General features: G+C 39.9%; 1 protein-coding gene across 3 annotated transcripts; it reads left to right on the top strand.

Annotated features, from left to right (window-relative positions):
* Positions 1–8,207: 8,207 nt before the first annotated feature.
* Positions 8,208–24,836, top strand: NAA20 (N-alpha-acetyltransferase 20, NatB catalytic subunit). 3 transcript variants are annotated; one of them, XM_084887018.1, is made up of 6 exons: positions 8,208–8,381; positions 14,851–14,875; positions 18,143–18,233; positions 18,885–19,020; positions 23,722–23,867; positions 24,354–24,836. In XM_084887018.1, exons 1-6 carry the CDS (start codon positions 8,329–8,331, stop codon positions 24,437–24,439), a joined length of 537 nt encoding a protein of 178 aa, XP_084743144.1. In that variant the 5' UTR covers positions 8,208–8,328; the 3' UTR covers positions 24,440–24,836. The 3 variants fall into 3 exon arrangements, with proteins under 3 accessions (XP_084743144.1, XP_084743143.1, XP_084743145.1); XM_084887019.1 differs by having other exon boundaries at positions 8,246–8,381; positions 14,851–15,356; positions 18,167–18,233; XM_084887017.1 differs by lacking the exon at positions 14,851–14,875 and having other exon boundaries at positions 8,214–8,381; positions 18,167–18,233.
* The last annotated feature ends 267 nt before the right edge of the window (positions 24,837–25,103 follow it).

Below are 25,103 nucleotides of genomic sequence, written 5' to 3'. Positions count from 1 at the left end.
TATTCTTTTAAATATGTATAACTTTTAACTATTGGTAATTAAATGTAAAGCATCACAAAGCTTATTAAAAGCTGTGTGTATTGGGCAGAGTTTGTGAATTGATGGTCTTCCCTTTAGGATGACAATGTATCAGCCCATTCATGTTATTGGAGAGCTGAAAAATGAATCTGTAGGACTTTTTTCTTAAGTCAGGCAGTTTCCCTGCAAACAATTCTCCAGCATCCTACTGGGCGTTGCAAAACAGGGGTAAGTCCAGCTGCCAGCATTCTGGGAACAAACAGGCAATGGATCTGCAGGGGGCATCTTTCAGAATGCCAACTTTTACTCACTCCCAGTTTCCAATGCAATGTCTCCCCCTCACTCTCCTCTGACTGTGATCTGAGCTCAGGGACTCAACTACCTATATCTCTCCAAGGAGAAAAGCACCTGTGTTCTCCCTTTATTGTACCTGGCTTGCCTCACTTGCATTAAGAATCAGTTGCCTTGCCGGGACCGGTTTGGCTCAATGGATAGAGCGTCGGCTTGGGGACTGAAAGGTCCCGGGTTCGATTCCGGTCAAGGGCATGTACCTTGGCTGCGGGCATATCCCCAGTAGGGGGTGTGCAAGAGGCAGCTGATTGATGACTCTCTCATCGATGTTTCTGACTCTCTATCTCTCTCCCTTCCTCTCTGTACAAAATCAATAAAATATATTTAAAAAAAAAAAAAAAGAATCAGTTGCCTTGCTTCCTGAATCTTCCTCTAGCAGTAGCTGAGATTTCTGGTTGCTTCTGTCTGCTAAATGAGTTTTCTAGCACCCATAATTTTGTTGCCAGTTCTCATTGGCTCTTATCTCCTTCATTCTCTTTGTTCTTGGGGATTTATGCCTTTAAGAAAAAAATAATTTTCTTTTATTCTCATTTTCGTGAAGGCAGCAGATGTGTACCACCTGTCTTACTTAATTGAAACCTGTGGTCACCCTTAGGATGAGTGGTTGAGTTAGAAAAACTGGAAATAGATTATGATATTGATGTTCAGAGTCAACCTATCTGTAGTGTTGTCATTATTTTATTTTTAAAAAATACATTTTTTTTGTTTGTTTGGAGGCAGCCACCCATCTAAGCTGCTTTATGGTTAATCACATTGCCTAGGATTTATAAAAATATTTATTTACCGTGCACTTTGTAATTTCCATGTGATCTGAAGAAAAACAAAACAAAGAACGGAGCAGCAGATGAAATGTCAAGCTGTTTGCTTGTTTAAATGTGGAATTTTGCCATGATGGATGTGATACTGGGTCAGCACTGTTTATAGAAGAGCACATGGTATTTTGTCTCAATGAGCAGAAAAATGTTTTTGTAATAAAATGTGGTAAAAGCTGGCAGTATTTTCCAACTAAGCAGTAAAAGGAATTATGCAATATGAAATGATAAATAAAAGTTCTATGAGTCATCCTTAATGTAGGGAAAATGTGCAGCCGGGACAAAAACAGTGTTTTTCTGCATGTTAAAAATATACTCTAATATTCTGAAATAGAAATCAATAACAGCATATCTTAGAAGCCCACGGAACTGTGGGACTCTACGGGCCATAATGTAGTTCATGCTTTTTAAATAAGTTTATTGAAATGGTGGGGACAATGATATAAAGGCTATGTTGATTCTACTTTTTAATTTTAATTACTAGAGTTCCAGTGCATGAAAATTCATGCACTGGAGGGGGGTTCCTCAGCCTACCCTGCCCCCCTCACAGTCTGGGAGCCCTCAGGGGTGGGAAGCAATGCAGTGATCAGGGGAAGGTGATGCCCCATCACACACCTGCTGCTGCCACTGCTGGCAGTGCAAGCCTCAGCTGGCCCTTGTTACCTGAGCCTTGTGTGGCCCTGGGCAGCTGAGCAGCTGCCATCTGAGGCTTGCCTGTGCCTCAGGCTGGCCCTGGGCAGCTGGGAGGCTGAGAGGACTGGGAGACTGTAGAGGCAGGCACATAGAGCAGCTGGACCCTCCTGGGAGCAGACCTGGCTTGCTGCACCTGCCTCCCCTGCAGGGCTGAGTGGACTGGATGCCACTATCTTGTGGCTGTGTGCACTACCATCTTTGAGGGCAGGGCATTCAATTAGCATATTCCCTCCTTATTTGCTGTGGGCACCGGCACCTTTGTGATGGCATGAGGGTCAATTAGCATATTCCCTCTTTATTAGATAGGCTTTTTAAAGATTTAAGAAATGGTTTTATTGACTTTCAGAGGAAGGGAGAGGGAGAGAGAGAGAGAGAAACACAATGTTAGAGGGAAACATCCATCAGCTGCCTCTTGCACGGCCCATACTGGGGGTGGAGCAGTATGGCATGTGCCCTGATCAGAATCGAACTGTGACTTCCTAGTTCATAGATCAATGCTCATTCACCCTGCCATGTAGGCAGGGCTGATTCTGCTTTCTTAAAAGTCAAGGTTATTAAGGTATAACTTGCATATGGTACAATTCACTCTCTTCAGTGCACATTCTATGATTTTGGCAGATACATTCAGCCATGGAGTCACCATCATGATCAGTGCCATCAAACCCTGTGAACCTCTGATCTGTAATTCTGCCCTTTCCAAAATGTCATATAAATGGAATCATACAGTACACAGACTTTCGGCTCTGGGACTTTTGTCTGAACACACACTTTCATTTCTCTGGGATAAATGTCCAGGAGTGCAAATGCTAGGTTACATGGTAGTTGGATTTTTGGTTTGTGGAAAAAACCACAAACCCCTTTACAGAGAGGTTGTGCCATATTATATTGCCATTGGCAATGTGAGAATGATCCAGCTTTGATCAGCCTGCAGACTACAGAGTACTGGGTTGGATTCCGGTTAAGGGCACATACCTCAGTTGCAGGCTCCTCCCCAGCCCAGGTCTTGGTCGGGGCTCATGCAGGAGGCAACCAATCAAAGTGTTTTTCTCACATAATATTTTTCTGTCTTTCCTTCTTTCTTCCATTCTCTCTAAAAATCAATGAAAAAATATCCTTAGATGAGGATTAAAAACAAACAAACCAAGACAACACAAAATAAAGAAAAACTAATTAAAATAAGTAAATCCCAGTGTTAAATTGCTGAAATTGTCAGAGATTCGCTACATTTACAGTGTATGTCCTGTTAAGACATACACATTTAATTTCTGGAAGTGCTATGGCACTCCAGTATAAACCACGTCACCCACAAAAGGGAAAACAAAAATTATGCTGGCCTTATTCTTTTCTCCTAACAACATGGAACCCACAAAAACAACGGAGTAATGATGTTGACAAAGTTCTCAGGGAGAGAGAGCATGGGACTCATGGGTATCCAGCCAATATTCAAATCAGGGAGCTCTGAAGTAGAGGACAACCCCAGGAAAACAAAACAAAGCCAAACCAAAGAAGAAAAAAGACTGTAATAAAATCCAGGCAACCCATAAAATAATCAAAAGGAAGAGCGGAATGGGAAAACTATAACAACATATAGTGGTGAGAGTTACCTTCACTCAATTATACTTAAAAGCAAACACCTGGGGGATGCACAGCTATAACACAGCTGTATATATCCATTCTGAAAATATTACTAAGGATATTTTTAATTGATTTTTAGAGAGAATGGAAGAAAGACGGAAAGACAGCATAATCAACAGGGTAAAATAGAATAGGCAAAAATCATAAGCAGTTCATCTTTCATTATAAAGAGACTGTAACTAGGGTCCTAAATTAAAAAAAAAAAAATTATTGTTTAAAGTATTTACATATATCTCCTTTTTTCCCAATGGATCCCACCACCACCACTCCCAGTCCCCAGGACAACCCCCCACTGCCCCAATGTCCCTGTCCATTGGTTATGCTAATATGCATGCATACAAGTCCTTTGGTTGATCTCTTATCCTCTCCTTCCCCGCCCCTTTTCCTGCCTTCTCTCTGAGGTTGGACAATCTGTTCAGTATTTCTTTGTCTCTGAATCTATTTTTGTTCATCAGTTTATGTTGATCATTATACCCCACATATGAGTGAGATCATGTGATGTTATCTTTCTTCAACTAGCTTATTTCACTTAGCATAATGCTCTCCAGGTCCATCCATGCTGTTGCAAATGGTAAAAGTTCCTCCTTTTTTTTTTTTTATAGCAGTGTAGTAATTCATTATGTAGATGTACCACAGTTTTCTAATTCACTCATCTGCTGATGGGCACTTAGGCTGTTTCGGAATCTTAGCTATTGTAAATTGTGCTGCTATGAACATAGGGGTGCCTATGTCTTTCTGATTGGAGTTTCTGGTTTCTTGGGATATATTCCTAAAAGTGGGATCATTGGGTCAAATGGGAGTTCCATTTTTAATTTCTTGAGGAATATCCATACTGTTTCCCACAGTGGCTGCACCAGTCTGCATTCCCACCAGCAGTGCACCAGAGTTCCTTTTTCTCCGCATCCTCTCAAGCACTTGTTGATTTGTTGAGGATAGCCATTCTGACAGGTGTGAGATGATACCTCATTGTTGTTTTGATTTGCATCTCTCAGATGATTACTGACTTTGAGCAGGTTTTCATATGTTTCTCGGCCTTCTATATGTCCTCTTTCGAAAAGTGTCTATTTAGGTCCTTTGCCCATTTTTTTTTTTTTGATTGGATTGTTTATCTTCCTTTTGTTATGTTGTATGAGTTCCCTGTAAATGTTGGAGATTAAGCCCTTATTGGTGATAATATTGGCAAATATGTTCTCCCTTGCTTGTTGCTTTGTTGATGTTGCTGTGCAGAAGCTTTTTATTTTGATGTAGTCGTCCCATTTGTTTATTTTATCCTTAGTTTCCATTGCCCTAGGAGCGGTATCAATAACTAAATTAAAATTTATTTTAAAAAATGCAATTCCAACCTCAATGATTTTCCTTAAAACGTTGAAATAATATTTAATATATATGAGGTAATGAAATATATACGTAAACTTTAAAGGAAATCTTTAGGTACCCGTCTAGTTCTCAATAATCTCTTTAGTACTAAGCCAGTTCTCTTTTATTCAGTTATATTAAAAAGCTAAATATGCTTACATTTAATATTAGCATGTATAATTTGATCCTCTTTTAAATAACAGTATTATTCTTACTCCCCTAAAACTACATAAAAATATGTCTTAAATTCTTCAAGCGTTAACATGGTTTATTCCTAGGTGGTAGAATTCTTAGTGATTTGTTGCCTTTTTCTTTGTACATATCGGTAGGTCTTCAATTTTCTAAATAATGTGCATATATCACTTTCATTAAACAACAAATACTTTTTTAAAAATGTAGCGCCCTGTGAGGTCTTTAAAAAAAATTAGCGAGTCATGCTGACATGTAGGTTTCTCTGGGTGGAGCAAGACAATAAGAGAAAGGGAGGCGGCTTCCAAGATCTGCCCATCTGGAAAGAGCTGCTCACCGACCCGGACAGTGTGCCAGCTCTCCTGCACTGACTGCCAAGAGTGCCACAGTCCACGGTTTTGTCTCTCCCACTCCCTACATTTCAAAGTTTCAATCTTCCAAAATGCAAAACACTTAACTTTATTTTTTATTTTTTTTTACAAACACTTAAATGGCAAGCCCTGTTCCAAGTGCTTTACACACATTAGCTTATTTAGTCCCCGGAACAACACAAGATGAATATTACTATGATGCACCATGTTCAGAAACGGAGGCATAGTGAAATATTATAAGTTAGCTGGTAACGTGAGTACCTGTTTATAAACTCATAGGGCTGGCATGATTTTCTGTGTAACCTATATGTCACCTTCCATTCAACTGATATTTACTGAGCACCTGCTTAACAATTAATGCTTCTAGATGCCAATTGATCTGAGGTGTTCAGGTGTTCAGCAGTGGACACTGACAAGAGTTTGGAAATAAGTATATAAACAGGGAGAGAAAGGGGACCCAGCTTGTGATTCCAGGATGTTCTCTCTAACATCCTCCACATTTCCCATGGCCTGGCACCCATTGCCAGTGCGTATAGCTACTGTAGAGTTTTGATCGGTGGCTGGAAATGATGATTCTGAATCATAATTTATATCAGTGGTTTGCAAAGTGGTACCCCCACAACATACATCTCTTGGAGAGGCTGAGAATTGCCTTTGTATTGAACCCACAGTGGTTTTTAAAAATCAGAATTGCTCTTATTATACCGTTACTTAAATAGGTACAAACAGAATAGTCATACATTTCCTATTTATAGTGCTAATAAATCAAAATAAAAATAATAAAAGTCATCAAAACTTCACAAATAACAAAATTGAAGTTAATATTAGTTTATGCCAGAAAAAAATTGTTGAGACATTTTGAAATGACAAAAAAAAAAAAAAAAAAAAAAAAGTGACTGGGTAACTCTGTCTTTTATTATTTTTAGCCTATTTTACAAAACTGTAAGCTATAAAAATTGATAGTAATGAAAATGATCTTTGTCCATAGAAATATAAATGCTTCATGTGTGTCCATTAGATGCAGTATATTACTGCTCTGTGGATACTGACAAGCTTGACACTATTTCTAAATATACTTCAGCAATCCTATTGCCTTCTGCATTTTAAATTCTCCTTTAAACAGGCTGTAACATCTTACTGGTCCTTTCATTGATTAAAAAGTTAAAATCTTTGACAAATGTTCATTTTATATTTGCATGAGAATAGTAATTTTACCTTTTCTAAACATTATCCTTTAACCTTCATTTATTGTGGCACATTCAGCTTTGCGGATATGAAATTGCCTCTATTTTCCCCTGTTTAAACACCTGGCAGGCGGAAGCTGAGCTCATAATGCCACATTCTGCCCTCCTGGTGCATCTGTAGTACCTTGGGCATGAGTTGTAGTCCCAGGAACTTTTATTAATACACATGTGCTTACACTCCCATGCCTATATTGTTGAGGTTTTGGAAACAAAGTCTGGAGCTGACCTTGGACCTTGGGGCAACCTTCTTATGAGCCTACTTACTTCCCCAACTATCTGCTCTCTTCTCCTTCCATGCCTGGCCCACATGTCTGGGCAGGAGCCTGCTGAAGAGATTCCTATGAACCAACTTGGGCCCCAGGGCAGTTAGAGACTTTAGGGCCTTAGAAGTGAGATTTGTTCTTGAGGAGTCCTTTGGGTTGGTTTGACTTGTGCAACCTGCCCCTCAAAACACCCTCAGTAGTTGTTTAGGAGGGGGTGAGGAGAAAGAACTTTCTAGAATGGGTAGAACATGTTCATTTTTTAGCCTCTGGCCCTGGGCCAATCAACATGGTAACAACCACTACCCATGGGGCTATTGTGTGAGTACTGGAAATGTGGCTAGTGCTACTGATAAATGACATTTTTAACTTTAATTTAAATTTAAAAACTGATATTCTATTATTTGAAAGCTCAGCATGATTGGAACTGTTTGGTTATGTGATCTATTTTTTAACCATACATTTTACATATAAATTTTATGAAATATAAATACTAAACAAGTATTTTATTTTTACTTTTATTTCTTTTTTCAGAGAGAGGAAGGGAGAGGGAAAGAAAGGGAGAAATATCCATTGGCTGCAATGCACCCCTTATTGGGGATCCAGCCCTCCACAACCTGGACCTGTGCCCTTACAGGGAATCATACCGGTGACCTCTTGGTGCATGGGGTGATGTCAACCAACTGAGCCTCATTGGCCAGGGTCAGAACATGTATTTCTTATGACAATTTAGCTCCTGGATTGCAATATGTTGCAAATGTAAAATATACACATGATTTAAAAGACTTATGCAAAAAAAAGAGGAAAACATTCCATTAATAGTTTTTCTTTGATTACATGTGAAATGATAATATTTTGAATATACTGGGTAAAATAAAATATACTATTAAAATTGATTTCACTTTTTTTTTTTTTTTTTTTCTTCAAACATCGTTTTCTATACTAGGTTTGCATCTTTGGGATAGGACTTTCTGGACCATGAGAATCTTCCCATTTCCTGTCCACTTCTTTCTTAATTTACCAAAGGCACCCAAGTGATCCTGAACCCCGCTTTTCTGCTTTGGTTTCCTAAACCCTGCAGCTTTGTGTCTCCTTCTTAGGTGATTGCTTTATCTATTTTTTTCCAGTGGCTCCAATAAAAGGGTTTCCAGCTTCTGAAGGATAACCCTATTGTCATTACAGAGGTGGGCTGGCAATTCCTAACTGGCCGCTAGAGGGAGCTGCGTCGCTGTGTGGTTGCCGAGCAACTGGTGGCCCGGAAGAAGTTCTCCGCCCTCCAGAGGGGCGGGCGCTCGCTGGATGACTTCCGGCGGGGCGGGCGCTCGCTGGATGACTTCCGGCGGGGCGGGCGAAGTCCCGGCGATTCCGCTTTGGCCGCAGCGGCGGCGGCGGCGGCGTCATGACCACGCTCCGGGCCTTCACCTGCGACGACCTGTTCCGCTTCAACAACATGTGAGTGAGATGCCCTGGGTGAGCCTGGTGGCGGCTCCGCCTCCCTCGGGCCGGGGTCCGAGGAGTCGGTCAGCCCTGCCCGGCCGCCACTGGTGCCTCCTGGGGGCTGCAGGGGCCGAGGCCCGGGCGGGGGCGGACGCACGGACTGCCCTGCCGACCTTGGCGGAGGCGCCCCAACTTCATCCCGGCGCCCCGCGGCTTCTCCGGTGGCTGTGGGGCTGCGCTGGGGCGGAGGTGGGGGCGGCCTGTGAGCCCCTGGCCGGCGCCCGGCCCTGCTACCTCCCGGCTGGGACCCGCTTCTTCATGCCCTGACACCCCAAAAGTACTGGCCTGGAGGTCGCCGCGAGGTCAGCAGCGGATAGCGGAGTGTGTGATGCAGCCCGCGTGGTGGTAGCGGTACCTTGGGAAGGAGTGACATGACGAGGGGGTCAGGCACCCGCAGCGGGTCCTCCCGCGCTCGGGGTTTGGTTTTGTACCCGTTCCTGGAGCGGCGCCCTGGCCTGGACCCCTCATTTCTGCTCTGCAGAGTCAGGGCGGGGGCCTGCTGGTGGAGGCCCAGTTGTTACAGTTTCTTCCAATGCGAGTTGTCAGGATATGTGACTGGCAGGTCCCATTTCCCCCTGCAAGTTTTTTGTTGTTTTTGAACTTATGAACATTTAAAGAGTTGACAGTGTTACCTTGAACACCTGTGTAAACACATCAGCGGGATTGTACAGTCAACATGTTGCTACATTGGCTCCATTTGCTACATCCATCCAGTCATCTGTCCAAGTATCCCACATTCATCCATCCACCCACCCACCCACCCACCAATCCCACAGCCACGTTGGAAAGATAGATAAAATGTTTATAATGACGAAGAAGGAAGTTGGGAAGAAAGAAGGGGGAATTAAGGTGGGAAAGGTGAGGCGTGGCGGGATGCCTTGATGAGTGTGCCTGTAGGGGTGTCTCTGTAACTAAGTAGCGGAGAGAAAGGGTGAAATGAAAGGACGTCTCCATTGGTGAGGGGTTTACACTTGTTCCTGTTGGAAGAACGCTCTGTTTGAAGCCGCGTAACTAAGGCAGTTTGTGTGGAGCTCTCGCTGATTCCGGCGCTGGCACTGTAGTAACAATTCTCACAGTTCTCTGAGTAGGTAGTCTCCTTATCCCCATTATATGTCTGAGCAAACTAAGTTACTGAGAGTGCAAGCGCAATTGTCCCAGGTGTTAGGGCCTTGCAGTGAGAGTGAGCCAATCAAGGAATCTAATCCAAGGAGATGGGCTACAGCAGCGCTTCTTAACGAGCGGTCCCTGGGAACATTTTGGAAATGCAGTCTCTCGGGTGTTTGAGAATCACTGCTCTGAAGCCGGAGCCCTTTAACACAGAGCTGTGTGGAACAGGAGGTGAGTAGTGGAGGCTATACCAGGCAGGTAAGCCATAGAGGAGGTCTTGGCGAGGGCCCAGAGGTGGCAACTCAACAAAGGCTTGGGTTTGGGTGGTTCAGGCCTGGGAGGTGACAGTGTGCCTTGAAACTTCAGAAATAGCAAAGGCAAAGCCTCTTGGAGAATCAGTTTTAACTGAAAATCCGGGAAGGGACAACACTGTTTTATGTGAAGATGAGTCGAGGAGAAGGGAAATAAGCATGAGATGTGCAATAAAACATTACATTTCAGCCAAGACCGGTTTGGCTCAATGGATAGAGCGTCGGCTTGGGGACTGAAAGGTCCCGGGTTCGATTCCGGTCAAGGGCATGTACCTTGGTTGCGGGCATATCCCCAGTAGGGGGTGTGCAAGAGGCAGCTGGTCGATGACTCTCTCTCATCGATGTTCTAGCTCTCTATCTTTCTCCCTTCCTCTCTGTTCAAAATCAATAAAATATATTTAAAAAAAAAAAAAAAAAAAAAAAACATTACATTTCAAAGACTCATTCAGTCTAACATGGCCTTTTATTGTATGTCACTAGAACGGTGGCTCTCAACCTTTCTAATGCTGCGACCCTTTAATACAGTTCCTCCTCATGGTGTGATGACCCCCAACCATAAAATTATTTTCGATGCTACTTCATAACTGTGATTTTGCTACTGTTATGATTCATAATGTAAATATCTGTGTTTTCCGATGGTGTTAGGCCCTACAGCAGTGGTTCTCAACCTGTGGGAACCGCTTCCTTCCCATTTTCTCCTGTTTCTCACTCTGATTAGGGCACTTCAGGAGAGAACTCTGAGAGTCACAGAATTAGGGTGTTGCAGCAAGAACTGAAAGCAGCAGTGGATGTAGAAACTTTAGAATTAATTTAACAAATAGTTTATCCTTAGAAAATTATCTGCATACCTACTTATGGAACCATACTAGTGAATGAAACAGGATAAAATATTATCTTTAGGGAATTTACATTTTAGAGAGGAAAACAAAGTAAGAAAATACATGCAGAACTTAGTGCCCAGTACAAAGGAGATATGAGAGCAGTAAAGGGAAATAGGAGGTGAGTGAGGGAGGATTCTACTTCAGGTAGCGTGGTAGGGAAGGTGTCACGGAGAAATGCCTAGGGAAAAGGCGGTGAGTCCTGTGGGTGTTAGGGTCAGGGGCACTTCCAGGCAGAGAGATCAGTGAGTGCACAGAAACCGTTCAGACAGAGAGTAGTCCCGTGTGGCTGGAGCAGAGCAAATGGGAGTGGGAGGGGACTCGGTCACAGTCAAAGGGTTACATCTTGGAGAAGCCATCGTAGGACTTGGGATTCTCTGTCAAGTGCACTGAGATACCCAGGTGGAGAACTCAGGCAGCTGGGCATAGAAGTTTTAAGTTTAGATTTGGGCTAAAGATAGAAATTTGGGGGTTAACACTCTATAGATGGTATTGAAACCAGGAGTCTAGGGACGTAAGTGCTGGAGTGAGTGTATTGTAGATAGAAAAAGAGGCTCTGGGATGGTACCCTAGGGCTGTGGTCGGCAAACTGCGGCTCAAGAGCCACATGCGGCTCTTTGGCCCCTTGAGTGTGACTCTTCCACAAAATGCCAAGGCCTGGGCGAGTCTATTTTGAAGAAATGGTGTTAGAAGAAGTTTAAGTTTAAAAATTTGGCTCTCATAAGAAATTTCAATCGTTGTACTGTTGATACTTGGCTCTGTTGACTAATGAGTTTGCCGACCACTGCCCTAGGGCCTAGGGCAACAAGTGTTGAGTGAAGACCTCCTGGTCTGGTGCATGGGAGGAAAACCTGATGGTGGGATGATAGAAGCTGAGCAAGGGGAGTACTCAAGGTGGAAGGAGTGGGGAACTGTGTCAAGAGCTGCTGATGGCTAATTGTAAAGGAGGTTTGTACACTTCTTCCAGAGGGAGTGGAGAATTGCAGGAGCAGGTCTAAGGAATTGCCAGGTAGTAGGGTCTGCTTAACAGAACTCTAAGCATGATTACAGGATAACAAGTAAGAGTTCAGTGGAGGGAACTTGCTGAAGCTTTTTTCTTACTGTTGTCTTTTCTTTGTGAAATAAGAAGCTGAGATCCAGGAGGGAGGTGGCCTGTTGGAGAGTTGAGGCAAGAGGAGAGAATGTGTTTAGAGCAGGTGATTCCCTGGGGCCCCTCAACATTATTTTGGGGCTCTGCAAGGTCAGAGCTATTTTTATGATAACACTGAGATGGTTTTTTGCCTTTTGCACTCTCCTTCTCTCACAATGCATGGTGGAGTTTTCCAGATGTGTCATCTTACAACAGCAAGTATAACAGACAGATATGAGAATCTGGTCTTCTATTAGGCCAGACATTAAAAAGATCTGTAAAATTGTTAAAACAATGCCATTCTCACTACATTTTATTTTTAAATAAAGTGTTTTATTTTTTCTTCAAATACATCACATAATTTTATGGTATATGTGGGGAAATGCATTATTTATAAGACACGGTGAGATAATTTATCTTTAACAATATAATGACATATGAAGAACGTTAGTGTGGGTGCTCCCAAAGCAACACCATCCTAGTCCGTAGAATTTGGCTGATTGTCCTGCCTTCACACTGCTAGTTCAGGTAACACCACAACTGAACATCACTTTCTTCCTACTTTACAATCCTCTCTCTGTGGTAATGATATTGGCAAGTTCATACAGAAAAATACAAGAAAAATGGCTTTTAAAAATTTATTGCTCTAGTAATAAACTGATCAGGTGCATGACTGGAGTACATATGCTAAATGTCCGGTCGTCCAGTTGGCTTTTCAACCAATCAAAGCATTATATATATAATATAGCACCAGTGACCAGAATGCCGCAATGACCAGTTGCTGATACCCACTGTGGCCATTGAACCAGCCTGATCTGGTGGTGGTGGTGGTGGTGGTGGGTAGGGGGGAATGACCTCTTGTGGTCCCTTCCCCTAGCCAGTTCCACCTCTGATCTGCCTATCCCACCCCAGTCAGCCCACAGACCCTCCTCCAGGCTGGCCCTGACCCAATCTCTTGCAGTCCCTCCTCCCTGCCCAACCCCACCCCAGATTGACCCCCCCCCCACCCCAATCACGTGGGGTTGGCTGGCCAGTCTCCCATAGCCCCTCCCCCAGCCAGCTCCACCCCCGATTAGTCCCCCCCCCCCCCACACACACACACTCCATTCAGGGGTGGGGCTTGCCGGCCCACTGTCCACAGCCTCTTCCCATGGCTGGCCCAGCCCTAATTGAACCCCAATTGGGGTGGGCTGGCTGGCCAACCTCCCACCGATGCACAAATACCTACACTGAGTCTCTAGTATGTTAATGATATGCTAAGGCTGCTCAACCGCTCGCTATGACTTGCACTGAACACCAGGTGGCAGATGCTCCAACTGGTAGGTTAGCTTGCTGTTGGAGTCTGGCAATTGGGACTGAGCGAGATGGGCTAGACATGCCTTGCTATGTTTCTTCCCCGGCCCCGATTGTGCACCCGTGGGGTCCCTCGGCCTGGCCTGCACCCTCTCGCAATCCGGGGCCCCTTGGGAGATGTCTGAGAGCCAGTTTCGGCTGATGGCAGAACTGGTTGCTATGATGTGCACTGACCACCGGGGGCAGACACTCTGCAGGAGCTGCCCCCTGGTGGTCAGTGCGCTCCCACAGGGGAATCACTGCTCAGCCAGAGCCAGCACCAGCTAGCAAGCACAGCTGCAGTAGTGGGAGCCTCTTCCCCTTCCGCAGCAGCAGCAGTCGGACATCCCCCCAGGGCTCCTGGACTACGAGAGGGTGCAGGCTGGGCTGAGGGAGCCCCCATTCCTAAGTGCACGAATTTCATGTCTGGGTCTATTTCTGGGCTCTCAGTTCTGTTCTGTAGAGGGCCCCTTGGGAATGCACATGGATGACCTTTAATTACCATCAGCTGAACTCTAGGGTAGGCAGAGCCACGCCCTGTGAACAAGTTTCCCTAAAATGTGGGAGACTTATCAGTACTGATTTCTTATCTTCATCCATGTGCTTACAATGAGGAACCAATAGGACCTTGACTTACCCAGGTCTTGATATGCTAAATCCCAGGAATGAGGGAATGAATAGGACCTGGGCACACCCAAAACTTCTTTGGCCTTAACACCCTCCCCTCCCCCCCATCAGAGTGACAGCCCCCTACCTGGATCCTAGCTTGAATCTATTTCTGTGTCTTGGTCTCTTTTTTTCCTCTCTTTAATTTCTTTTTTAAAGAAGCATAGCACAGAATACTTTTTAAAAAAAATATATTTGATTTTTTACAGAGAGGAAGGGAGAGAGATAGAGAGCTAGAAACGTCGATGAGAGAGGAACATCGACCAGCTGCCTCTTGCACACCCCCTACCGGGGATGTGCCCGCAACCAATGTACATGCCCCTGACAGGAATCTAACCTGGGACCTTTCAGTGGCTCTACCACTGAGCCAAACCATTTTCGGCTCTCTCTTTAATTTCTTAATCCCCAGCTCCTCCACTCAGGAACCTGTCCTTTCTGTGCAGGTCGCAGAAAACAGAGAAACAGCCCCCACACTGTTCCATTGGTCTCTTTATCTGTGTTTCTACACATACCATACTATTTTGACATGTAGTTTTATAGTATTGTTTGAAGTCTGGGAGTGTGATACTTCCAGCTTTGTTAATTTGTCACAGGATTACTTTGGCTATTGGGGGTCTTTTGTGGTTACATACTACAAATTTTTTTAAAAAGTTTATTCATGCGAAATGGGTGAAAAGGGTTAAAAAGTACAAAACTTTGTTATAAAATAAATGTCATGGGTATATAATGGATAGTATGGTAAGTATAACTAATAATACTGTATTGTATACTTAAAAATTGCTAAGCGAGTAGATCTTAAAAGTTCTCATTACCACAGTAACATTTTTGCAACTGTCATTTTGTAACATGGCCATTAGGCAATTTAAACAATCCTCCTAAGGCCTAAAGTTGGTTTTAAAATGGATTTTGCATGTTTTGATTTCCTTGTGCATATTATTTTTAATGGGCTTAAACTGGTTTTGTAAACACTGCTTACTACTGTCATTTCTCATTTCTTTCAGTAACTTGGATCCACTTACAGAAACTGTATCCTTTAAAAAAAAAAAGTTAAACGAAGGCTTACTAAAAGGAAAATAGAGAAACAAAGGAAAAAAACAGACCAGTACTGAAAAACTTTAAAGCCTTAGATCAGGAAACATCATAAGAAACATTGAAAACAATTATATAAACTGGGAAGATCTGTCTTAAACCTGCCTAACAAGCTGCTAATATAGTGACCTCATAAATCTGTAATAATACAGCTACCCTGCCCAGCTTCCCCTCGGTAGTATGGGTGTACACAACAGAAAGGAGCGAGTTCAGCAAGATGGGTTACTTTGTGTGTTGTGAATGAAGTCTGGAAATGACGAGCAGTCCAGGGCAGGTGGTGGTTTCATAGTCACCAGTGACCAGGTTCTGCACTTGAACCACTCTGCCATTCCCAGGGTGGCCTTGGCTTTCCTATCCCATGGCTGTCAAAGCACACATCACATCCATGTTCCTGGCAGGAGGATCAACAGAGGGGAAGGTAAAAATACCCTTCGCTGCATTTTGTTGATCAGTACCTGCCTCATTTATGTAGCTGTAAGAGTCCCAGAATGTCCCTCCTTTATTTTTTTAAAAATATATTTTATTGATTTTTTTTTTTTACAGAGAAGGTAGAGGGATAGAGAGCTAGAAACATCGGTGAGAGAGAAACACCGATCAGCTGCCTCCTGCACAACCCTCCTCCCCCGTCCTCCCCCAGGGATGTGCCCCCAACCAATGTACCGGAATCGAACCTGGGACCTTGAATCCGCAGACTGACTTTCTATCCACTGAGCCAAACCGGTTTTGGCAAGAATGTACCTACTTTAAATTGGGGCTTATTACTAAAGTGGAGAGAGGATTTGGGGTAACAGTGAGCAGTATCATGTTCCCCAACAGAAAAATGGGCAAGGACGTGTGAAGAAAGGGTACTCTGGATTATGTCACACTAACAGACAACCCCCACATCCTGAGTGGCTTAAAACACAAAGTTGTATTTCTGGGTTAGGGGTAATATTAATTGATCATTTAATATAAGAGGCTAGTGAACATATTAAGAGTTCAGTCTTTCCAGTCAAAAGACATACAAATTACAACCAAATTGTGATGTCTTACTAAAAATATCTAGAATTAAAAAAAAGAGATAAAACTCAGTGCTGATGAGGGCAAGGTTACAGGAACATTCTCATAAATTGCTAGTGATGACATAAACTGCAGTCATTTTTTGAAAGTCACTTGGGCAATGTAATTTAAATTTTTATTTTATTTTATTAATTTCAGAGAGGAAGGGAGAGAGAGAAACATTAATGTTGAGAGAGAATTGCCTCCTGCATGCCCCACACTGGGGATCGAGCCGTCAATCCTGGCATGTGCCCTGGACAGGAATCAAACCAGGGACCCTTCAGTCCACAGGATGATGCTCTATCCACTGAGCCAAACCGGCGAGGGTGGCAGTGTAATACTTAGTAATTCCAATTCCTAGAAGCAGAAAATAATAAGCCATAGAGGCAATTATGTCAGGGTATGACAAACTTAAGGTGCAAGGGCCAAGTTTACACACTGCCTTTTTTTTTTTTTTTTATAAATAATTTTACTGGGACACAGCCCTACTAATTTTCTATTATCTATGGTCTTTGTCCATGGCCTTCACAGTTTGAGTAGTTGCAAGAGACCATATGGACCACACAGCCTAAAATATTTACTATGTGGCTCTTTACAGAAAATGTTTGTTAACCCCTTAGTTATGTCATTACAAAAATATTTATTGCTGTTATTAAAAATTGGGGATAATATTCATTCACAGCAATAAGGAAATGACTTAAATTTATCTCTATTCATAAAGGATTTTAAAAAGTTTGAGAAAGTGGAAACAACCCTAGACATTCACTTTCAAGAGATAATATATTTGTCTTTTCACACAGTGGAATACTATATAGCAGTAAAAACTAATGGTAGTTTGTTTTATTATTTTTAGTTTCAATGGGCTATGTTATTAAAAAAACAAAACAGTTGAGTGGGAAGAGAAAAAAAAAAGAAAAGAAACTCCGAAGTTTTCATTTATATTTTAAAAACTAGGGCCTATTAAAGACCTTTCCATGTTTAAAAAATAGTAAAAGGATTTTGAATGACAAATTTTCACCACAAAGTAAGGGAAAGTATTAGGATGCATATTAACTTACATGGTTTGCTTCCAGTTACCTGCAAAGTTTACAGTAAAGGTCTCATAATCCAGGTGAAGCCATATTTGAAAGTAACCTACCAGCTCCTAGTGATTGGTGAGTGGGCACATTGGATGAGAGACAGTTACGGTTGTGTTTTAAGGCTGCATGGTAGGAAGACTGGCTGGCCTGTCATTTTAGGGGTTAAGTTTGAAGAGTATTGAAAATAAAGCTTGTCCTTCAGAGGAGAATTTGAAGAATTTACTAAACAGGTTTTCCAGGAACTTAAAAAAAAATATGTATGACTGATGATGTCCCTTCATGGAATTGCATCAGCAAGCTGACATTAAGGAGAAATATAGGAATGAGCACATATTAGTAAGGAGAACAGGATTGAAGAGTTAAGTAATGAGCATTCACTCTTAAGTCATCTTTTATTTGCATAACTAAAAATGGGGAATTTAAGTCTGTGTAAGGGAAAACTGGGTAATTGCTAAGTTGCCTCTGGAAGTACTTACTGTTTTGTTTTCCAAGATAAACAGTTTATTATATAAATTTCTCATCCAAAAATATAGAAATCTGTACACCTCTGCCACAGTTGATACACATGAACTGTACAAATTTACACCAGTTCATAATTTATCAATAAAAAACTAGAAAGTACTTTGTTTTAAAATTATTTTCGGTCTCAGAGCTGAAGCTAAAGTAGTCATTAATTTTGCAGTGCAATTATGGAAAAATAAACATACTGAGCCATCTATGTATGAAGCAACAGGGATAGAGTTAACATTACTCATAGTTTAAGAGAAGACAGATTTTAAACAAATAAGAATATCCGGTGAGGATAAGTGCTATGCAGAGATTTAGATACAGTGTGAGTCCTGGTTCAGTTTTCTGTTGGATGGTGAGGTCTCCATTCACATTTGAGATGGTATGTTCAGGTACATTGTTAAAAAATTAGTGCTAACCTAAATATTTCCTGTAATGATACGATTATAGAAAATATACTATATAGAGAGCTGGGGATAAAGTAACAATATCCTTATTAAGGGGAACTTTCTTTATCCCATTTATGAAGAACTTGTTACTGCTCATGTCTCTTCACACTCCTTAACAAGACTCTATCTAGTATGGGATTCCTTTCTATTTACAGTATCTTGCCCATTGGCCAGAGTATTTCATTGTTGCAGAGGCACCTGGTGGAGAGTTAATGGGCTATAGTAAGTATAATACCACCAGTACTGTTTTGGATAGGGAGTTAAGATTTTAATATGGGTTTAAACTGGTTTAGAATGCTAAAGAATTGAAAGTATAATCACGATGTCTATATTTCTTTTAACCATTAGAAACTCGGTGATCCCTTCTTTGTTAGGCATTATGCTAGGACCAGCTGATATAGCAGGGAACCAACCGAACACGGTCTCAGTGTTCTTGGATCTTTCAAACTATATGTTTCTATATAGTTTATGACACATAATACAAGTATTATAGCATCTTCATTAAGTAGCATTATTAACAAAAACTTAGCTATGGATTGTCTGTTAAGTATACATATATATCCGCACATATACCTATGTAAAATGTAGGTATTTTAAAAAATACATATTCTGGTTCTGTGTTCAAAATCAGTTATGTTTTTAGTATATCATTTCTTTAAAAAAACTTTCTAATTCTGATTCTACAACTAGATTTAGCATGACATTAACAAGTGAAATTCAAATAAAAGCACTATTAACCATTAGGTAGATGACTTTAAGATTTAAAAACTAAAATTTTTTCATTAGTGTCCTTTATAACAAAAATGTACCAAACAGTAATTCTATATGTGTAAGCCCCTGTGTTTATTAATGAATGCAATCTTTTGTTGGCAGTTATGGGTAAAGCAGAAGGCTCCGTTGCTAGGGAAGAATGGCATGGGCATGTCACAGCTCTGTCTGTTGCTCCAGAATTTCGACGCCTTGGTTTGGCTGCTAAACTTATGGAGTTGTTAGAGGAAATTTCAGAAAGGTGAGATCTTTATTTTTCTAATAATTTATGAACCGTGATCATTTGATTTTTCTCTATGTGAACATTTATAAGACTTTTTTCCTTCAGGCTGAGTAAATATAATGCATTACAACTTACAGAAGTTTCATTTTTAGCCTCCAGTAGTCCTTACAACAATTCTGTAACATATTCAGAATGGTACTGTCCATATTTTGCCCGAGGAAAATTAAAGCAAAACAAGTGACTTGCCACAGGCTTATAAGCTGGGTAGTTGGTGGAATCAAATACTAGCCATCAAAATTTTTTTTTACTGCTCTTGCCACTATGGGAGATATTCCCATATTCTTTGTTAACATTGCCCTTGGCATCTTACTGATTTTTTTTCACAGTGCCCCTTGGCCAAAAGGAAAACAGTTGAGTCTTAAGCAGTTATGCCCTGATTAATACATATTTATGGCCTAACACACTAGTACAATAGCTATTTAGAAAAAAAAAAAAAAATTGAAAGAAAAAATATTTTTATTTCCTTGTGGTTATCGACTAATGAGATTTATGCTCTTGTTGGTATTGTATTCCTTTTCAAACCCTGGAATGGATTGATACAACCACCTGCATCCCTGTTTCACATTCGTTTTCATGTGGTACTTTATTTTTTTAATTATAGAAAATACCCAAAGTCTGGCTTGATAAAGGTAGTCATCAAAAGGAATGTAACATGATGTAATGTTGTATTCTTGAATTTCATCAAAAGGAATGTAACATGAAGTAATGTTGTATTCTTGAATTACATCAAAATAGTAGTTTGTTAGTGTCAAACCTGATATGTAAGGTTTGTTTGTGCTTTCCTCGAACATTTGAAATATCCTACAGCACCCGAGTTTTAGGCACCTTGGGGTGCCCTGGAGCAGTTTGGGAAACGGCCAACATTATGGCTTTTTAAAATTTTTTATTGATTTTTTACAGAGAGGAGAGTAGAGAGTTATTGTAGAAACATCTACCATCTGCCTTCTGCACCCCTCCCACTGGGAATGTGCCCCTACCGAGGACATGCCTTTGACCAGAATTGAATCTGGGACCTTCCAGTCCACAGGCCGAAGCTCTATCCACTGAGCCAAACCGGTTAGAGCAACATTATTGCTTTTAAAAAGAGCTATTGTATATATTAAACATCCTCATTAAGTGAGATTAAAGAGAGAACCCCTCCTGCCAACCCATTCTAGAAGAGATGAGATGTGTGTGTAAGTCAAACCAGTTGTCAAGCTGCCCTTTCCCCCTTTACTCTAAATGCTTAAAAGTATATATAAAGGGTATAGCTGCTGAGAAGTACTATACTTTACACTTAATTGATGTTTTAAAATAACCCTGGCTTGCAAATGCTCTTAGCCAGGTTGGTAGCAAGAGGAACTCAAGTTCATTCAGAGAAGAGAGGAAATAGTGATAGCCAAAAAGGAAATCAACTCTAGTCCCTAAGAATACCTAAGATTTAAGTGATCTTTATTTGTATGGATGTGTGTGTATATGCCAATATCCATCCATACATGTACATACATGTATACATTAAAAATAGAAACAGTATGTAACTTCAAACAAGTAGGGAAAAAGTAGAATGACAAATCACTTCAAAACAAGGAAGAAAAAGGCAAAATAAATAACATGAATTAAGATGGTAGCTGTTAAATATTTTCACTAATTACAACAGTAAACATTAATAGACTAAGTCGAATTAGTCCAATAATTGAGGACATTATGCTAAGTGAAATAATCTAGTTACAGAAAGACAAATACTGCATGATCCCACTTACATGAGGTATCTAAGAGTGGAATAGTGGTGGCCACTGGCTGGGCATATGGGGAAGTAGAGAGTTACTAATTAGCATAAAGTTTCAGTTAAACAAGATGAAAAAGCTCAAGTCTGCTATACAGCATTGTACCTATAGTCAGCAATAATGTACTGCTTATTTACAATTTATTAAGATCTCATGCTGTGTTATGAGATAAAATTGAAAAGGAAAATAAAATTGAAAAAAAAGAATATTGTTAGGACTGTATTTACAGGAAATATATATAAAGATTAGATATAGAAAGATTGAAAGTAAAATTTTTTAAATTATAAAAATTAATCAAGACAGCTGGTATACTTAAACAATTATCACAGTATAGTTCAATAATTACCAGCTTAAAGAGAGTCACTGCATATTAATAAAAGATCTAATCCATCAGGAAGTTGTAATAATGAAATTATTTACACACTCAGGGACATATATTGTAAGTAAAAATGCAACACTTGGCAAAACTACATTGAAAAATAGACAAATCATTACCATAATGGGAGACCTAAACATGTGTCTTTCTAATTAATAGGACAATAAGACAAACTGATTAAAGATATAGAACACGGGTCTACAGTTTTTTTTCTGGGCCAAATAGTAAATATTTAGGCTTTGTGGGCTAAGGTCTATTGTGCAGAAATCTCAGTACAATCTTAGTAAAATGGATTCAGCAATTCATAAAGAGGATGCTGTATCAAGGGAAGGTTATTTTAACATTAGAAAGTATATTCCACCACTGTAATACATTAAAGGAGAACTATAAGTAAATGCAAAAAATGCTTTGATAAAATTCAATATTCATTCGTGATTAAAAACTTGGATCAAATTAGGAAATAGAAAGGGAGAACTTCCTTAAACTGAAAAGAGTATCTGAAAAAAACAAACAAACCAAGTAGTAAATATTGGTGGTGATGCATTGCAAGCTTTTCTTTTAAAATCTGGGACAAGACACCTGTAGTCAAGCCCCACTTTAGTAAAATACTAGACAGTGCCAGTAAACCAAGAAAAATAAAGAGGATTGGAAAAAACAAACTTACTTTGCAAAGAACCTTTAGGAAAAAAATCTAATAAAAGCTGCAAGATCTCTGAAGTTGATAAAACTTTTGAGACACATTAAATACCCATCTAAATAAGTGGTTCCCAACGTGGAGCAATTTGATTTTTAAGGAAGGCAATTCAAGAATGAGTTATCAACACAATTTTTTGTGGTTCTGGGGGCTCATATACAGTGTATAAGTATATATTGTGACATTTATGCATTTCAGTTATATGTTTTGAAAATTTATTTGCTATTTTTTCATATTTCATATTTTTTTTAAAAAACAATTTCTTAGTGATTTCTTCCTCGATACTTCAACTGTTCTTTTGTTCTTTTTTCTCTTTCATGGATCCAAGTTAATGGCCTCTAAGGCTTCCTCCACATGAATAAGAGTTCACTTTTTGAATAATAAGAATTATGTATTACAGGAGGGACAATCAGGATTTTAAAGATTCTTAGGTGGGGCATGCCAAAAAAAAAAAGGTTGGAAACCACTGATCTAAGTGCAAGGATAAGTGCATAAAGGAATTAATATAGTAAACCAGTAATTGGTTCAAGAAATCCATGTAATTGCAGTAAAAAAATATCTCATGTATTTTTTTATGGGACTTACATTGATTCTGAAACGTATAGAGGAATGTTAGGAGCCTAAAAGAGGCAATATATTCCTGAACAATAAAATAGGTGGATTTGCCCTTTTAGTATCATAGACATTAACCTGTAATGAGTAAGACTGACTGTGTTCGGACTGGAGTAATTGTCTAGAGCAGTGGAATAGAATGAGAAACAGATCCAGGAATACATGAATTTTTACATACCTCAGAGGAGGCCATTGTCTTGAATGATGAAGGAATACACTTTTCAGTAAAAGTGGTGGCACAATAGGATATCCATATGGGAAACAATTTTTCCCCAGATTGCTATCTTACTATGTACAAATCAGTTCCACATTTATTAAAAACCTAGATGTGAACAGCAAAATTAACAGGCCCTTTGGAGTTAATATAAGAGAGCATCTCCCTAAGCTCAAAGTAGAAAAGAACTTCTGAAACAAGCCATAAAAAAATGCTGTGAAGGAAAAGTTGATATATTCAAGTTCATTGACGTGATTTTGTTCATCAAAGGATACATAAGAATAATGACAAGACTAGCCACAAATTGGAAAAAGATATGCAAATTGGAAAAAAGATTTGTTACATCTGTTACACAATGTTGAATATCCAGAATACATAGCAAACTATAGTATAGGGAAGGAAAAAAGAAAAATGTGTCAGAGACCAATAGAGACTTCAGAACAAGAAATCTAAATGGCTACCAAAAATATATTCAGCCTTGTTAGTAATCCAAAATGCCAATTAATGTCCCTCAGATACTATTATACTGTAAGATTTTTAAACATAAAGTCTGATGCAAAAAGCCTTGGTAATATGGTACTGGAGTCTTACCCATTTCTGTAGGAGTTTAAGGGGAACAGCAAGTTGAGAAACAGGCATTATCTAACAAGTTGAAGAAGTGTGCACCCCCACGAGCCATTGATGACACTCCTAGCTGTAGACTTGAGAACTGTATGACTAACTGATAAAATGAGCATGTCAATTACTATGACATAAAACACACAGTAATTTTGAAATATTAATATGCAAAGTCATCTTTTATGCAATGAAATAGTTATAAATCCTCAGCAATATATTTTTTAAAATTGATTTGTGATGAAATCATCTGCAAGGTCCTATTACTGCCATTCTATGGGAAGTAGTCAAAGTAAAAGCAAGCATTGTTTTTAAAAATGCATGTATCTATTTTTTCCTGTGGTTTCTCACACTATAACACTTTCCTTTCTTTTTTAAAAAAAAGAAAAGGTGGATTTTTTGTTGATCTCTTTGTAAGAGTATCTAACCAAGTTGCCGTCAACATGTACAAGCAGCTGGGCTACAGCGTGTACAGGACGGTCATAGAGTACTATTCAGCCAGCAACGGGGAGCCTGACGAGGATGCTTACGGTAAGCTGTCTTCTCTGGCAGAATCCCAAAGAGAAAGCTGAACATTCACATTCGTTCTACCGACTGAAATATCTAATTATTTTAATAAACTTAAAATAATCATTTGTTGGACTTAATGCTTTAAATTCAATCTATAATATTTAAATTCCCTTGAGCCTGCCTTTAGGAACCTACCACTAATTAGCTTATATTAACTAACCAATGGCTAGTTACTATGTTATTGTCTTATTATGTTACTTTAGGATTTCATTGTGTTATTTACTAAGATTCTGTCAAAAGGACATTTGTATGAAGAGCTGAATCCCAGTTGGGCTTTGGTTATTAGCTCTGGTTACTGGTGATTGAGTCTCACTTATATAAAGATATTTCCCTTAGATTCTGGTGCATGTGGGAATAAGGGACAAAACCTCTTATGGGAACTTTAAATTTGATATAAAATGTTTTGAAATGTGGGTACTTACTTAAATTAAATTTGCTTCCTAACAGATATGAGGAAAGCACTTTCCAGGGACACTGAGAAGAAATCCATCATACCATTACCTCATCCTGTGAGACCTGAAGACATTGAATAACCATGGGCAGTGGTTCTTAGGTTGATGCTCCAGATATTTTATGGACAATATTATTTTCATTGGATGACATTAGAGTTCTGTTAGAGAAAAGTACTCATTTAAAAGTACTTTAAAGACTTCAAGAAAATATTTTAATTCCTTGTTTCCAGGTAGCATCATCATACATATTAAAGCTGTGCACTGTAATAAAAAGGCAGCTAAGTCAGATGGAAACATTCTACTGTCATAGTTCATAATATTCACTATATGCTAGGAGGAAAAAAGCCCCAATCTCCTCCTAAATACTATGCCTGAGAACCACTGCTGCATAAATATAATTTTTTTTATTTTGTATTGAACTATTGATTGAAGCTTTAAAACCATATGAAATATTAAATCTAAGATGTATAATAAAGTACACTGTTGACTCTATAAATGTTTTTTGGAAGTTGATAAAACTAAAGATGCATACTTAAAACAGTCCCTGACCAGCACACTGAAGCTTCCTTATTTCAAAATAAATTCTTCCCAGTTGTTTTAATATTATTCTAGATCCTTTAATACATATTTTGCTTAAATCATGCCTTTCAAATTATAAAAAGATGAGGTTTATTTATAGGGGAAAAAGAACTTAATTCCTAAGGGCCATGTAGTAACTAGATCATAGGCCAAAACATACTTTCAT

Source organism: Pipistrellus hanaki, assembly GCF_964339955.1.
Source record: "Pipistrellus hanaki genome assembly, chromosome: 6".
Classification (NCBI taxonomy): Eukaryota; Metazoa; Chordata; class Mammalia; order Chiroptera; family Vespertilionidae; genus Pipistrellus; species Pipistrellus hanaki.
The sequence above is the reverse complement of the archived record's forward strand: the minus strand, read 5'-3'. Positions and strand labels throughout refer to the sequence as shown.